Source organism: Apis mellifera, linkage group LG10 (genome assembly GCF_003254395.2).
Source record: "Apis mellifera strain DH4 linkage group LG10, Amel_HAv3.1, whole genome shotgun sequence".
NCBI classification, from domain to species: domain Eukaryota; kingdom Metazoa; phylum Arthropoda; class Insecta; order Hymenoptera; family Apidae; genus Apis; species Apis mellifera.
In genome coordinates, this window is record NC_037647.1 from 5697328 (window position 1) to 5711203 (window position 13876).

The 13876-nt window shown below is 31.0% G+C and overlaps 1 protein-coding gene across 2 annotated transcripts in view; it reads right to left on the bottom strand.

Annotated features, from left to right (window-relative positions):
• Positions 1-52: 52 nt before the first annotated feature.
• Positions 53-13876, bottom strand: part of LOC551733 (amyloid-beta-like protein) — a 44058-nt gene continuing 30234 nt past the window's right edge. For both annotated transcript variants that reach the window (XM_026443414.1, XM_016914430.2), the window contains 9 exons: positions 7737-7965; positions 6768-6978; positions 6274-6456; positions 5423-5494; positions 5171-5361; positions 4879-5039; positions 4580-4797; positions 4334-4480; positions 53-4237 (listed from right to left, as the gene is read on the bottom strand). In XM_026443414.1, the coding sequence (XP_026299199.1) occupies positions 4127-4237; positions 4334-4480; positions 4580-4797; positions 4879-5039; positions 5171-5361; positions 5423-5494; positions 6274-6456; positions 6768-6978; positions 7737-7965 (1523 nt within the window). In that variant the 3' untranslated portion in view covers positions 53-4126. The remainder of the gene's footprint in view (positions 4238-4333; positions 4481-4579; positions 4798-4878; positions 5040-5170; positions 5362-5422; positions 5495-6273; positions 6457-6767; positions 6979-7736; positions 7966-13876) is intronic.

Consider the following 13876-nt stretch of genomic DNA (forward strand, 5'->3'; position numbering starts at 1 on the left):
GAATATTTCATTTAATATCTATGTTGAAGAATGATTGACATTCAATTAGTAATTATCTTTGTAATTTATTTATTGATAAGTAAAATTACATATATCCACAAACACAATACGTTCTTTTCACGGAGTGTATTAATGCGATAAAATTTGTGAGTGGCGAGGAGAAATTCTTGTGTAATGGAGAGAAAGAGGGAGACGAGGAAGTTAGTTTAATTCTCCGGTTAGTAATTTTTCTATCCGTCATAGAAATATTTTATAGTAAACGTGAAGTTTCCGATCCTACAATTAAAAGCAACTTAAAAAATTCATCATCTTTCTTCGATTTAGATTGCGTATTATCATTTTCTATTATTTGTGTATTTTTATTTTCGACCAAATGGGCAATATTTATGAAATATATCAATTTTTATCTAATCCGATGTTGATTAAATTCATCTTGCGTCATTCAATCCGGTTTATACAAAACCAAATATTTTATTATTAATCAAGTAATTCAATTGACGATAATTAAAATAATAATGAATAATGTAACAAAAATATGATGATATCGGGTTGAACTTTGATTTAAACATAAAGCCACTTTGTTTTAAATATTAACGAATGCGTAAGACGTAAGATCGAAAACTATATATAGCGCTGTGTATAGGCGTGTAAATACACGAGTATTGATATATTGCACGTACAATCGGATTCTTATATCTCATCATTGTTACGATATTAAAGTTCATCAAAGACGCGATAAAATCGTAAGAATCGATCTATACCGAAAGAACTGCAAAAATAAAGTTTAGTTCCGTTATTATTCCCATTTTCGCCAACTTCTAAATCCGAACCGCTACGCAAAGGACGTATTATTTTTTTTTCTTTTATTCCTTCATTCTTATTTCTTTCTTCTTTCTTTTCCTCACTTCTCACGTGTCTTTTTTCCATTTATTTTTCTTTCTTCTTTAAGCTAAAGTTTAATTAATTACGGTAAATATTTATTACCTCTTTACAAAAATCAATTCTTAAACTTATACAAAGTGACTCGATGCAAATTCACAATATCTTGAAGTGAAAAAATGACATGGATGCTCTATAGTTAAAACAGATTAAAACTGATACGATTCCAGTTTTCAAAGATTGTTGATTAATCTTTCTTTAAATTCTTTGGTCATTATCTCAATACAATTATAATCGAAATAAGATATGTTTTCGTATGCTGCTGGTCGAGTATTCTTTTATTAAAATTTCATTCGAATTGGATATTCTTTTTTTCTTTTTGACGTGTATAAATTTTTGTTATTATCAATCCAAATTTTTTTATAATTATGTTATTTAAAAGATGGTACACGAGATAAATTTGGCAAGCATTACAGGTGCTATTCGCATCATATTTTTTGACAAATATAATATATGATAAACAACAGCACATCCGCCAACGTAGGCCAATTGTCATATGATCGCGTACCATCTTCGTTCTTTTTTTTATTTTATTTTACATTAAGTGAAAATTATAATTGGAATGATTATTACAATTAAAAAAAAAAGAAGAATAGTAATTTTGCGTTTTTTTTTCTTTTTTTTCTTTTTCTAGAGACAACAACATGTTTTCTTCATCAACATCTGTGAATCCGTATCAAGTCAAATTTTTTTTTTTTTTTATTACGCGACGTGTCAATGTTTTTTTTTCTTCTTCTCATTTAACGACTATATGCTATAGGTACATAATGTATAGTTAATTTGATAGGTGTACATGTATATGCATATGTATATATATATCTATGTATATATATTGTTCATATATTACACACACACACACACACATACACACATGAACATATATATTTATATATATATATATATAGATATTTATATTATTATTAACGCATCGATGCTATGCTTTTGTTGTATCTCTCATAGACATATGGTTAATTGCTATCATTTTAATATATCTAAAATAATATTTTTAACACTCAGCGATGCGCGAATGTGTGTGCCTGTGTATATACTTTTCTCGTTGGCTCGTTCTTCCACCGGAGTTGCGTGAGACAGTCTACTACTATGCTCGCTAAATAGGAAGGCAGCTGCTTCACGTGCGCTTAGGAATCCAAGGATTATTGTTCAATGTCCTCGGTTTGCGCATTCGTTTAATTTATTTTAGCAAAATTAACATAATAAAACAAATGATTTTATTGTAATAAAGAGAAAGTGGGAAGGAAAATATAATTCTTTGATATATAAATAGTGATCTAAATAAAAACATTAATTAAACCATCGTTAATTAACATAACACTTGCGCGACTAAAATTAATTGTTATTCTTTGTTATAATTACATATAACACTTATCAAATTTATGTATGTATATATATGTATATATATATATATATATATATATATGTATGTATTAATACAATTAATTTTTTGTTACAAAGAAATATAATATAAATAAAAAAAAAACGTGCAATATTTATTAAAACAAACGAAAGCTATGCTTTCCCACGCGACCCTGGTTAAAGCGCAGCCTACTATCTTTTGACCATATACAAATATATAAGCATTAAACGTGTAATATATTATCGTCATCATATATAATTAATAATCCTAAGATAGTTATTGTATGAACCATCTTTTGAGAGAGAGAGAGAGAAAAAAAAATTGGTGAAATAAAAAAAAAAAAAGACAGAAACACGCTTGCTTTTAACATTCGCCACTTATTCGACCTAAATCTGAGGTACTAATGCCACTCAAAAAAACTCCTGTGTTGAACTGTTCCTCTTATTCGGCAACCTCGGCGTGATTCTTTCGATTCGTCCGTTTTCATTACGAAACACGTGACGATAACTCGAACCGAATCGAACAAAGCTACCGAATATTTTCCGTGCATACATTCGGGCAGCACCTCGATAAGATAGTGGACATTTGTTATGGAATGATAAAATATCTTGCTTCTCATAATAACTTTAGATACGATTCATGATTCAATTTCTTATAAGTATAAAGTTGTATAATCTAAGAGTAGACGTTAAGTACTGAAAAGGTCGCTGAAAAAATCAGGCAGTGGGAATCGAACGGAGATGAAAAAACAGCTGCAATCACGAAGGTGAACGTGCATTAATCGCCGTTCTGATATTTTAAGAGCATATCGTAGAGCATACACTTTTGCACAGTGCTATGTAATATGCTTATCATGTTTTTTTTTTCTTTTTCTTTTTTTTTTTTTCTTTTAAATCGGATTATATTTTTTATACCGTGTAAGCTGCTACCGCTGCTAACATTTTTTTTTCTTTTTCTTATTTTCATTGTATTATTTATAAGCTGCATTTACTTATTATTGCCATTTACTATCTCGAAAAATATCAGAACTTAGAAATATACAGCAAAGAGCGCAACAGCACGCATTATATTATGAATGCGTCATCACGAGAATACGTTTTCTTTTTAACGCATATTTCTATTGCTGAAAAAACAATGTCCGTAATTGATCATAGTCCACAGCCTTCTAATTGAAGGATATCGCGTATATAACATTAATGAGTGATGATTCTTTTTTTTTTTCTTTCTTTCTTTCTTTCTTTCTTTTAGATTTGTTGTCGTCATCATTATGAGCGCTCCTTCCTGTGTTTATTTGTTTATTTATTTTGTTAATAATAACATGTATGACAAACGAAAACAACGTGTATGAGATACTTCCGAAGACAACATTACGCCCTTCCCATAATATGGCACATTGGCATGTTGTTTCCCTTTCGAATTGTCTTGTAGATAATTCTGATACGAGCAGTATGAATCGACTCATAACATTTCTATCTACTAGATGTTATATGAAAATTGCTTTATACATATATCATAATAATCGTTATATTTTCGTATAACGAGTCGCGAGTTATTATAAAGAGACGTGACACATAATGATATCGTATCGCAATACCTATTCGTCTATGGACAGATTTTATTCCATATATCACTAAGACATAGATTTTTTTTTTTTTTTTTTTTAAATATATTTTCGGAATCTTCGGAAGAACCTCGAACCTGAAAGATATCTTACACTAACAAAATACTATGAGATTCTTGAAGAACATACGCGAGAACGGACAATTAAAGATCAATTTCAAATAAAATCTCTTGTAGACCGAGGTGATTAAATTATTCTTTGATCTCGAAATATTTATATGTAGGATTTTCATATCCATTGATTTGCATGTTTGCAACATGCCGCTCCTCTGGTGTGGCCGCTTGATCAACTTCAATAAATCCCTGTTTAACGTTGTTAATAATAATAATAATTGTTAATATTATTAATTATTGATTATCAAATTTCTAACTCTAATTAAAATTGCATTTTAGGCACACCTGACTATGAGGGCTTCTTGCACTGCGCCTTTTGAATACTGCTACACCTACTACTGCTGCAGCCATAAGTGCAATTCCAGCAAATGCAAGTGTAAAGTAGACAGATCGACTTTCTCTGTGATACATCTCCCTTCTTACAGAGTAACCCTACATCATAAATAAAATAGAAACATTTTTTTATATCATCATTTTTCTTATAAATATTATTTTTTTTTTTTTCTAGCAATATCATCCAACTATATTTACCGGTTCAGAATGGGAAATGTCATGTGTCAAACTATGAGCTGCCCTAACAAGTCCTTCGCTGTGCATAGCTGCCGGTTGCTCCGGTTGTTGTTGAATATCTTTGTTATCATTTATCGAATCGCTTTCTTCTTGTTGTGCTTGTTCTGTACGTAATTCACCACGTTCAGCTTTGCGTTGCTCCTTGCGTACTCGTTCCAGTTGTTTTTGATGCTCTTTTTCTACAGATTCAATGGATTTCATTATTTAAATATAATCGATATCACACCATTTCTCTTTCATTTATCAAATTTCAAAATTACCTTGTTGCTTACTGGTAACATCGGCCTGATATTTATCTAAAATGGCTGCTTCCGCTTCTCGTGTCATCGCTAACAGCAGTCCAGGAGTCTCATCTTTGCTCCTGAGGGCCAAAACGTAATCATCCATAAGGCGGCCAATTTTTGCGCTTAAATCAGGATACCTAAATATAATGAATGAAATCCTCCATATAGTATTCTATTAAGTCAAAGATATATTTCTTTCTGCTCTGTCAAAATCTGGAATCTAGTATTCTGAGACGTTGACGTTACTCTATATCGACGGACACATTACCGTTCTAACATCAACAGGCTCTGATTGGTGATTCTATCGATTTCCGCCAAGTGCTCCAACGTTGCTGGTTTCTCACGTTGAGCTTGTTCCAAACTGCTGTCCAGCAGATGTTTGTAATGAGCAATAGTATGATGCCTATCTTTGTGAAGAGCACGAAGCAACTTTTGGAGACATTTTTGAATGCGATGCATCTAGATAAAAATAAATATAATAAATTATTTGCGATTGGACAAAAAAACTTGAAAAACTTACATTTGGTGGTGTCTCGTTCAAAGCAGCTGTATAACATGACATCGCTTCTTCGTTCCTTTGTTTAACAGCTTCCTAAAATAAATTGATAATATGATAAATATTATATCATATGTTACATAAATGATGTATAAATTATAATTAAAATCAAATAATAAAAAAAAATAGAAAAGTTTTTTCAAAATTTTTAAATTATACATTATTTCATTTGAATCAAATTAGAATTTTAATATTAAAATTTCAATATTGCAAAAAAAGAAAATTATTTAAAAAATTTGAAGATATAATATTTAGAAACATATATATAAACTAAACTTATCTATATATATATAAAATAAATATACAATACAAACTAAATTAATTTAATAAATCAATAAAATTAATATACTTCATTTTTATCTTCAAATCCAACATTCATAAGTATCAAAAAGATTTCAATTATATAATGTATTTCAGAAAGATGTATAATCTACATGAAAAATTAAATGAAAAATATAAAATGACACTTTTTCAAAATTCAAATTAATATTGAAAATTTAAATATATGTTCAATTACATATATTTCTATTTTTAATAAATATCATTATATTTATATCTTTTTTTCCTTTTGTTATATGCGCATATTAAAGTCATTTTAAAATACCAACTCATTCTCAATTTACTTTCTCATGTAGATTCCCCATTTTTTAACTTTTATCAATCTTTTTAACTTTGATCAATTTTGAAAACACTTTGAGATTCGACAGATACAACAATCGTATCTTTCTAGTTATTCAAATCTATCGATAAAAATTTTCTTCCTTAAACGAAAGAAATATCTCGCCAGTTGCATCCATTTATTCTAAATCACATACTTGTACTCTTTGCTGATGCATAGCGCTTAATTGATGTTTCTCCGCGGCACCGCTCTCTTCTAGAGCAGCAACAGTTTCCTGGAATCGCGCGGTCATCCATCGTTTGAAAGCATCAGCAGCAACTGGGTCGTGGGCACGGATATCTTGATACTTTTCCTCGAGATCACTCCAGTCCTTCATCACCTGAAAACGTTGTAGCACAAAGATTTCGACACTAGTGTTCCGAGAGATAATAGCTATCTCTCGAAACTCCGATTTTACGTCTTCTTTCATACGCTGTTTCTTCAAATTCAATTTTTTCGTTTTTCGTTTCGAAAATCATATCATTTTAAAAAATCCAACGAAATATATGTAATAAAATAAAATCAACGAAATAAGCAAAAAAAACGAAAATAATAACTTAATGAAAATAATATATATTTCTTTTTTTTTTTTGTATAAAAAAAAATAAGAGAAATTAGAAATGAGATAGACGATAGGTATCACCCGCTTACTTTTGTTACTTTCTCCTTGTGCACCTCTTCGAGTCTCATTTGTGCTTGCTTGTAGCTCTGGTGCTCAGAACGAGGATCGAAATGAGTTAGATATGGATCCGGTGTGCTCTGTGACTGCGAAGATTGTTGTGTGCTGGTACTAACTGGCAATGGCATTGCAGTTACGTCTTGTTTCGGTTTTTCCGTGGTTGAAACTGTTGTTGATAATCGACTGGACAAAATGAACGTACAATTATTTATATTGTTATTGTATTAATATAGCAAGAAACATTTGAATTTAAATAGAAATAAAATACTAATATAATTGTTGATTAAAAATATGGAGAAGTGTTGGAGAGAGTTGTAATGAATCCTCGTAGAGAATATATTTTATAATTATATATATTAATTATATTATATCCCAATTATGCAAACAATAAATAATTATTAATAAAAGCATTAATTAAGCATTAATATTATTAAAGACTATTTAATTAAATTGAAATTAATAGATTACAATAATATTAACATAGATGGATGTACTAATATTTGCAGAAATATGAAATAATATATATTTATTTGAATTATTATAATTGAAATTATTATCCACTCGGGATAATAGAAAATCAAATATCAAATATAATTCAGGATTAGTTTAATGCAATTATTTCCATACGAAAGATTGGAATTTCTGGCCTTAGTGAAAGTATAAATCGCTTATATAATCTTCCGAGTGTTAAAAATAACTAAACGTAGTTAATAAATTCCATTCTTTTGTGATTTTAATTCTTTCTGCAAACGAGTACAGTTAATATCTTATAAAATTCTCGTATAAAAATTCTTTTTTTTTTTTTTTTACATTAACATAATTTATAATAACTTATATTTAATTTATATTTTTATATAAATAATTTATTCCATAATTTTTCAAAATTTTCAAAATATATGAAAGTTCTATCGTTAATAAATCAAGAATTAATATCGATTTACCTTGTTGTAGTGTCGTAATTGTAATCATCGTTGAGATATTCCTCGTCACTTTCATCATCATCAGGTTGATCATTGAGTCCGTCTTCGGGATCAGCTTCAGAATCATCTTCATCATCTGCATCAGTATCCAAACCATCATCGTCTTCAAGGTCGTCTTCATCTTCGTCGAGATCTTCGTCCACACCCTTTGGAATCGGCAAGTCGATCGGTTTTTTGGCTTTCAAATTTTCTGCAAATTGTACGTAAATGTTAATAGATCTTTAAAATTGTTGAATTTATTGTTAATTTTCTGTTCATTTATCTTTAAAAGGATCCTTTTAAGAATAGAAAAAAAGTAGGCAAGAATTTATATAATATTTGTTTCAGTTTTTTTTTTTTTTTTATAACAAGACATAATAATGACAGTTTTTATTTCCTATATATTATAATATAATTCCAATCAATTTTACAGTCATTTATTAATTTTAGAAAAAAATGCCAAAAATTGAATATTTTATTATCATTTAATGTATATGACATTTTGATGAGTGGCATGATGATAAAGTATCATATTTAAAATCAATGATAATGTGATATTAAGCCAAAAATTAACATATGAAATATTCAAAAGCATATTAACATATTTACAATATTAATATAAATATAAATATATGTACTTACGCTTTTGACTAAAATAGAAAATATATTATCAATTATTTTGAATATATTTGAATATATTCAAAATATTTGTTTTTTCATAATAATTTCAAAAAAAAAATTTATGTAACAATACATAAATTACAATTAGTGAAATGATAAATATAATTGGAAAATTTTATTAAAATTTTATCAATTATCGATTAGAATAGCATGGATTAGAAACTACGTCAATACGAAACTACGTTTTTAATTAATTTCATTTTAATTTTCGTTCATTAAATATTACTGAATATTACTGAAAGTACAAATTTTATATTTTCAAACGAGTAATTTATTGATTTATTATTTTCACAAATATTTGCTCAGTTTCAATCAATTGGACAAAGGAAATGTCATCAAATATAATAAATAAAACAAATTTGTTTTATTTAGAAAACTTATCTCAATATATTGTTTTTAAATCATATTATTTTTAAATAAATTTCACACAGTTTTTTTATTTTATTCGAATAAATAGTAATAAAAAAAAAAAAAAAATACCAAATAAAGAAAATTATTTCATTGTTTCATTCAAAATAATGAAATAATTTAAAATTAAATCATTTTTTTATTCAATACAGCAATACCACAGAATTATTTATTTTTTATTAAAAAAAATATATTATCTCAAAATTAATATTTTCAAATTATACACAAATCTCTCCCAGTCTCCTGAAACATTCAATTAACAATATCCAAAATACAAAAAAAAAAACCTCGACAAACAATCAACAATTTTCCAATTTTCCATCCATTCGACAAAGATTTAAATTCAAACTGTTTAAATGCATACATACATACATAAAATAATAATAATAATAATAATAAAATAAATAAATTAAAATGAAATAAAATAAGCTTCAATTCAATTCTTTTTTTTTTTTTTTTTTAGAAAAGAAGACACACAGGACTTAATTTGCATAGCAAAGGTAAAAGCTTGCTCTGATAATGATACTGGGCGTAGAACGAATGCAAATCGCGTGCTGCATCGCGTGGCGCGTATTTCGAAATCCGCCCCCCTCCCCCCTCCCCTAATGGTGTGCAACCACCGCGTGCCATCCGCGATTTCGCGTCCCTTGCGCACCTCCGTGAAAAACTCTAATTTGTCTCTGTTATGTTGAAGAGGACAGCCGTCTTGACTAACTAGGTTCTCGAGATGTCCCATTCTCCGAGAATAGACACGCTGATGAGCTGACTTCTCGAGTTCTGCAAAGGCAGACAAAAGCTTCGCCCGTCGTCGTATCCTAGCCGCTATCCTTTTATCTGGGTCACGCGGCGGTTGTGTTGGCACTTTTTTCCACCAACCAGAATATCGTTACGTTTATTGCACGAATTTATCGAACTTCCGAGCTTCCAACTTGTGTATTCCGTGTATCATCCCTCCGTTTTTTGGGACGAGAGAAAGGATATCAAGATTCGATGGATGCGAGAAGGGATCAGGACTCAAACTCTTGGCAATAGCCAAGGTGGAGGGTTTTCCGCGTATTTTCACGGACACAGAGGGAAGACGAACGCTTTGCCAGCTCGTCCATGAAAATTCAACCGCCGCTGAAAACCGTGAACGACTGTTCTCTGTTTAAAAATAGCGCCATAAACAAAATGTGCAAACAAGTAGCTCAACACGGCGTCGTTGGTGAAGAGTTTAACGATACTCGAGCTGCGTTACGTGTCGGTGAACTGGGTAATGCGAAGGAAGATGCAACGTCGAGAGCATCGACGTTCAAGATTCGTCGTGTCTCTTTTGTTTTTTTTTTATATATATGTAAATGATTTAAATACTTTGTTTGTCGTGAAAAATCAGAAATTTATAAATCGAAGGATTTTGATTAAGATGACGATCGAAAATTAAATTTCAAAAATACGTTTGCAATTTCATAAGATGAAAATTGTAAAACGTGTGCTATTTTTAGCATTTTTGACACACGCAAATGAGATGATTTCTATACCGAATTTTTAGAGAAGATATCTTGTGGGAATCTTGATAAGAAAATACGTGAGACACGTGATTCAAAGCATCAAAGTATGTACGTCATCGCGTCAAAAGATATCGCATCTATAGATGTGGAGGGTTAAAAAGGGTTAATATACATCCAAGGTTATAATTTTAAAACAGAAAGAGATGAAAAGAATGAAAGGAAGACTTCTACATGAACGAATGTTGCAAAATCGATATACGCTCAAAAAATACTTTCGATTTGAAGTCTATTTTTTTTTTTTTTTTCATTCTAAGAGAATTCGAATATAAACGAATTCTTCTCGCAACGAAATGAATGCAAATAAATTGAATGCGTTTCAATTTCTCTGTGTGGATGATATCGCAATTTATTTACCGATGATAAAAATTCACGAGAAAAAAATATAAATATAACGAATAAAAGAAATCTCCCCTTTAAATATCAATCTTTTTTCAACATCGATCAATTATTCGCATATTTCATCCGAATGATTCCATTCTTGTCTTCAATAAAAATACGAACACGAGTCCATTTGTTTATATTTCATACACGAGGATGTAACACGAATTACACATTTTATATACAACTTGTCCAACATCACGACAAAATTGTGTATTGACAATTGATATATATTCCATATATTTGATGAACATCGAAACGATAAATGTTAACAAATATTGCTCCTATATTCTAACAAATATTTCCCTGCTCGTGAAACGTAATAATCCCTCTCTGAAAAATTCAAATCCATCCTTTCGTATCTTCTAAAAATAACAACTCGAACAACAACAACCCAAGATAAACCACATAATCTTCGATCATGGTCATCATAATTTGTCCGAATCCCATTCAAACCGAAAAAGAAAGAAAGAAAAAAGAAGAAATCCATCAATCCCCGATATATTCATCCCCGTAAAACCATGAACCGCAAGCTCGTCAACAAGCGTGCATAATAAACCCCCCGAAGCGGCACGCGCGATCGACCATCATCGTTGCGGTGGCGGAGGTTGGAATTTCGTCGGGTGATTCATCGGTCATTCCCTATTGATCAGGGTTGGAAAGGCAGGGATGTGTCGCGAATCGAGCCTGGCACACAGACAGTGTGGCCACCCAGTGGATGGTAGAACCCTCCACCCCTCCTCCTCCTCCTCCCCCGTAGAGTTTATTAGCGGCACACATGGTTATTGGGTGGATTGAAAAGAAAAGATGCGCAGGTACGGAGGGAAAACCCATAGTGTGTTACGTCGTTGCGCAGTCGTCGACGGCCCGTTATTGATTGCACGAGCGAGAAAGACAGAGAAGGGTAAACTACCCTCGTCATGGGAGACGGAGAGGGTGAATCGAAATATACCCACTTTCTTAATGCGCCTCCCTCTGCTCTTTTTTCTTCCCTCCCTATCTTTCTCGTTCTCTTTTCAAACTGTTGTCGTTCAACAACTCGATTCGAATGAAGCACGATGGCTGTGAGACTCGTTGTGAAATTAATTTACCGATTAATATCTCTCTCTTCTTTGGAATATTCTTTTCATTTTTGATTCTATAAAGAGAGAGAAAGAGAAAAATTAAAGGAATTTTAGAAATTGTATTAGAAGAATGAGAAGATCGTCGAATCAAAATTTAGAGAAAGATTGTTGAGAAAATGAAATTCTATCCCTGAAAATTAAATCCAGAAAGATTTCCCTTGCCAGACAGGAATTCCCTATTCGATATCGAGCAAATATAGGAACAAACGTTGAATAAATTTTAATAACTCCGATATTTCTTTCTTTCTTTTTTCGAGACGTCTCTGTTCGAGGTCCTCTTAAACGGTTCGCGAACACGGAGGCGTTTTTCCAAACGTCGAGCCTCCTTTGTGGATCGGTTAAAAGCATTTACATACATCGATGATTAACGGAACAATGGAGGGAGGGAGAACCGTTGAAACCGATTCAATGGCATTATGCGACTCGATGGATTCCAGAAAAGTATACTCGAGGCGGGAAAAGGCCCGATTAAAAGCGAATGGCGACAAAGAATGCATTTTCGCGGTAACGCCGACGTTATTTACCTAAACGGATATGTCGAGCCGCGCGTAATATTCCCTTTTCCATCTCGATCGAATTACAATAACATGTTTTCCTTTGCCTCGAGAGTCGACGATCGATGCGGAAATTCGACTCTCGAGGCCGTTAAAATCGTGTTTGCTGTTACGAGGATGAATCGATAATTACGCAGAATTTATCAATATTACAGGGACACGGCTTTATTGTTGATTTTAACCGTAGAATGAAGTGATCTATGAGTTTGGATAAATTGGATTCTACAGGGAATAGGGAATTGTAAAAGGGGAAGGATTTTTGGAAATTTAAAGATTTAATAATATGGAAGAGATTAAATGGAAAAATTATGCTTTTGAGAATAAATGTGTATATAATTGTTATAGATATTAGTAATTTCACTGAATATTTCTGAGTAATTATTGATTCGTCTAAATGTTTTCCGTGCTATTATATTCTAAAGCTTGGGAAAATTCAATAACTACGTAAGTAAAAAGCTAACTTTAATCGCAGTTTGCCCCCACTTTTTCTAACGTTCATGCAAATGTTTCAGGCGTTACTAGTTGCTGCAAACGTGCAAAACGCAAGCTGCTACCATAATGCGATATATATGCACACAGTGAAATATTACCACCATTCGAGTTTCTAAGTTTTAGAGATAAAATTAAAAAAGTATCGAGTAAGTATGAAAAGTAAGTTACGGATATACCTTTGAAACCGGTTTGATCAATCAACATAATTAAATTCAATTGATTATAATAAAGATCCATAACTCACTTTTAATCAAACTCTTTAAATTAATTATCTTTAATATATCTATATTCTTCCAGGAATAAACTCGATGTAATTTGTCTAAAATTCCATTAAAATTAAGAAAACTTTGAATTATTATAACTTCGAAGATAATTACTTCCGGTTGAAGGATGAAAGAAGAATTAGAAGAAGCATGGAATTTTGCTGTTTAAAATACTAATACGACTTTCTCGAGATATCATCGGTAAAGAAAAACAAAGATAATTCATAATTTGATTAAAATCTTATTAAAAATTTGAATCGTTATTATCTTCCTATCAACGAATGAACGATCGTTGGAGGCGCGAAACCAAAGCTCTTTAAATCGCTTTTTATCTCGATACGACTTCCGGTTCCCGAGATATCGGCGTGTAAAGAAAAAAGATAATTTTTCCATCTTATCCTTATCTCTTTTCTCTACTGACCTATCCTAAATTCCAGGCGAGAAGAGAGTCAGAGATTCCTAGAAAAATATAACAACACGCATTTCCAAGAATAAAATATAGGTCAATGGACCCATTCGTAATATCTGCACCGTCTTGAGTGTAAATAAAGAAAAACTTTTAAATCCTCGTATCTCGAGAACCGATCGAGATATCGAGACAAAACAAAAGATAAGTTCAACGTCATTGTTTGAACGATGACAAAATTTCTAAAGTTTCTCACATTTTCTTTTTTT